Source organism: Panthera uncia, unplaced genomic scaffold (assembly GCF_023721935.1).
Source record: "Panthera uncia isolate 11264 unplaced genomic scaffold, Puncia_PCG_1.0 HiC_scaffold_756, whole genome shotgun sequence".
In the NCBI taxonomy this organism is placed as follows: domain Eukaryota; kingdom Metazoa; phylum Chordata; class Mammalia; order Carnivora; family Felidae; genus Panthera; species Panthera uncia.
In genome coordinates, this window is record NW_026059931.1 from 8,868 (window position 1) to 11,848 (window position 2,981).

At 56.0% G+C, this 2,981-nt stretch overlaps 1 protein-coding gene across 1 annotated transcript in view; it reads left to right on the top strand.

The window, feature by feature from the left end:
* LOC125918406 (homeobox protein Hox-D11) overlaps positions 1-2,046 on the top strand; it is a 2,700-nt gene extending 654 nt beyond the window's left edge. Inside the window, exons 2-3 of the mRNA XM_049624402.1 lie at positions 1-520; positions 1,267-2,046. The exon at positions 1-520 is cut by the window's left edge and continues 10 nt beyond it. Of these exons, the coding sequence (XP_049480359.1) occupies positions 1-520; positions 1,267-1,502 (756 nt within the window). The 3' untranslated portion in view covers positions 1,503-2,046. The remainder of the gene's footprint in view (positions 521-1,266) is intronic.
* Positions 2,047-2,981: the final 935 nt, after the last annotated feature.

Below are 2,981 nucleotides of genomic sequence, written 5' to 3' on the forward strand. Positions count from 1 at the left end.
GGCGGGGGCGGCCCCGGCGGGGGCGGCAGCGGCGGCGCCGGGGGCTACGCTCCCTACTACGCGGCAGCCGCGGCGGCGGCGGCGGCGGCGGCGGCGGCTGAGGAGGCGGCCATGCAGCGCGAGCTGCTCCCTCCCGCGGGCCGCCGGCCGGACGTGCTCTTCAAGGCGCCCGAGCCAGTGTGCGCCGCGCCCGGGCCGCCACACGGCCCCGCGGGCGCCGCCTCCAACTTCTACAGCGCTGTGGGCCGCAACGGCATCCTGCCGCAGGGTTTCGACCAGTTCTACGAGGCTGCTCCCGGGCCCCCGTTCGCCGGGCCGCAGCCCCCTCCGCCTCCTGCGCCGCCACAGCCCGAGGGCGCTGCCGACAAGGGCGACCCCAAGACGGGGGCCGGTGGCGGCGGGGGAAGTCCCTGCGCCAAGGCGACCCCCGGCTCGGAGCCCAAGGGGGCGGCAGAAGGAGGCGGCGGCGACGGCGAGGGGCCCCCGGGGGAGGCGGGGGCTGAAAAGAGTGGCGGCACAGGTAGGCACCCGGTGCGGGGTGGGCGGCTGGGCCGGGGGGCCGCGGGCGCGGGGGGGGCGGCGGGGGCCTCCCTCTGCTTGCGCCGTTTTATGTGCTGCTTTATAAGCGTTCGAAGGGGTTTATACATCCTATAAGATTTCCCGGGCCGTTGTAAAGTGTGTTTACGATAGGAAACCAATTTAGGTGGGCTTAAGGTAGACTTCGAGGGGACATTAATCGCTACACAGAGCTTTTCCCCAGTTTGGGGGGGTGGGGTGGTGCTAGAGACCATGGAGTGAGGGAGGGGAGATTTCAAGCCACTTGGTGAGTGTGGACACTGGAGCCTCCTGCTTCTAAGGGGGGTGGGGTGGGGAGATCCTTGAACTGGACTTTATCCAAGCCTCTGGCTGACGCGCGCTGCTGGCTGGAGTCGGAGCAGATGCCCCGGCGCGCTCGTGTTTCTCTCCCTTAGGGTTCCAACTCAGAGCCTGCCTTGCCCTCTGCTTCTCCGCCTCTGTGCCAGTGTGTGTGTGTGTGTGTGTGTGTGTGTGTGTGTGTGTGTGTCCGGGCGTGTACACACGTCCACGCCCGCACTCTCCTGTGCCCGCCCATATATCATCCCCCACGACGCAAGCAGGGTCTTTCAGCTGCGGCAGGGGACGTCCCCAACGGGCCGAGGCCTGGCCCTCGCTTGGGCCTGGGCCGCAGGGCGGGTGGGGGTGGGCAGTCAGCGGTCTCTCTCACCTCTTGGTTTCTTTGCCTTGCAGTGGCCCCCCAGCGGTCCCGGAAAAAGCGCTGTCCCTACACCAAGTACCAGATCCGCGAACTGGAACGCGAGTTTTTCTTTAACGTGTACATAAACAAAGAGAAAAGACTCCAACTCTCTCGGATGCTCAACCTCACTGACCGGCAAGTCAAAATCTGGTTCCAGAATCGAAGAATGAAAGAAAAGAAACTGAACAGAGACCGTCTGCAGTATTTCACTGGAAACCCCTTATTTTGAGAGCTCCAGGAAGCACCCCTCTCCCCGAGCCCCACTCACCCACCCTCCTCCCCAGCAACCTGCCCTCGGCAGGCCCAATGTCCTTGGGTTTAATGACGCCTCTTCTCTGTGGAACTCCACGATTCCTTCCCACGGTCAACTCGGGACCTCCCAGCGACCACTGCTGCCTGCGGACGAGGCCGGGGACTTGGCCGAATGGATCCTAATAAGGGGAAAATGGTAAATGCAAACGTCCCTTTACAATTTTACCGCCAATGTGCTGTTGTTCTCCCTCCCTCACTCTGAGTCCCCGTGGGGACGCTGTGGGATCTGTAGAGAGTTTAGGCCGCTGGGTTGGTTGGAAGGCACTTGTTTTTGTTCTGAGTTTAAGGGACCCGACCTTCCCCCTTGGTGAATGCAGATTATTTAAACTCTGGGAAATGTACCTTTGGTCTGTCGTATCCAGGCATAAGTCACTGTGTTTTGTGTGAATAAATGGTTTCTAGTAAAATGGAGGTTACAGCTTCAACACACTATATGATTTTTTCCTCTTTAAAGAAGTTTATTGTCTGATTAGGGTATTTTAGTAGCCAGAACCTTCTCCCATATGCAACTGAAAATCAAGTGAAATGCTTTTTGATCCTGCTGAAATAAGAGTAGCTCTCTCTCACCTTCTCTAGGTTACACTCATTTTAAAATTCACTTTAGAGATGAATTTCTGAATCGAGGGTGGGACCCAGCCATGGTGGTGCTCCTTCCTCCAGGCAATGAGGCTGGGAGAGCAGGACCTAGGAAGGACGTCTCCTCCCCCCTATTTCCCAGCTTAGTGAACTTGGAATTTCTGGAAAGGCAAAAACCATTTAAAAAAAACTTGTTAGACAATCCAAATTCACTTTTAACAAGCTGTCAAGGAGCCAGGGTCCCCCCCAAAAGAAACCAAGATTAGAAACCTTCATTGAAAAAAAAATAATTTGCCAAAAGGAAGTTACCAATGGTGGAGAGGGCTTGGGGTCCTTGCTAGTGTCACAGCGGGCCTGCAGGAGAGGAGGTAAGACCCCTCCCTGCAATAGGGCCTGAGGCTGCAGACCCACTCCTCACTGCATTTATCGCTTCAAGTTAAAGAATGTGGTGGGGGCTGAACAGCACTTTATGTTGCAGGGCCAGGCCAGGCTGTTTACAAAACCTTGAACTGTCTAGACAACACCATAAAAGCCAAAGTTCTAAACAGCTTAATTGGGTTATATTATACACCTTCTGGTGGGCCCAAAAGAGATTTCCGCAATGTGCAATAAACTGTAGGAGTGAGAAAAGCATCTCTTTCTCTGAAAAAAGTAAAGTGAATCTTATGACTCTTAACCTCTCCTAAGCCCAAAGTCAAAAACAAAACAAAACAAAACCATAAGGTGTACAGGACCCCATGCATCTTCAGAGGAGGTATGCATTTCCAAATGCAAAATTTTTTTAATTGCCAAAGTTTGGGGGGGGGGGAGGAAAAACATA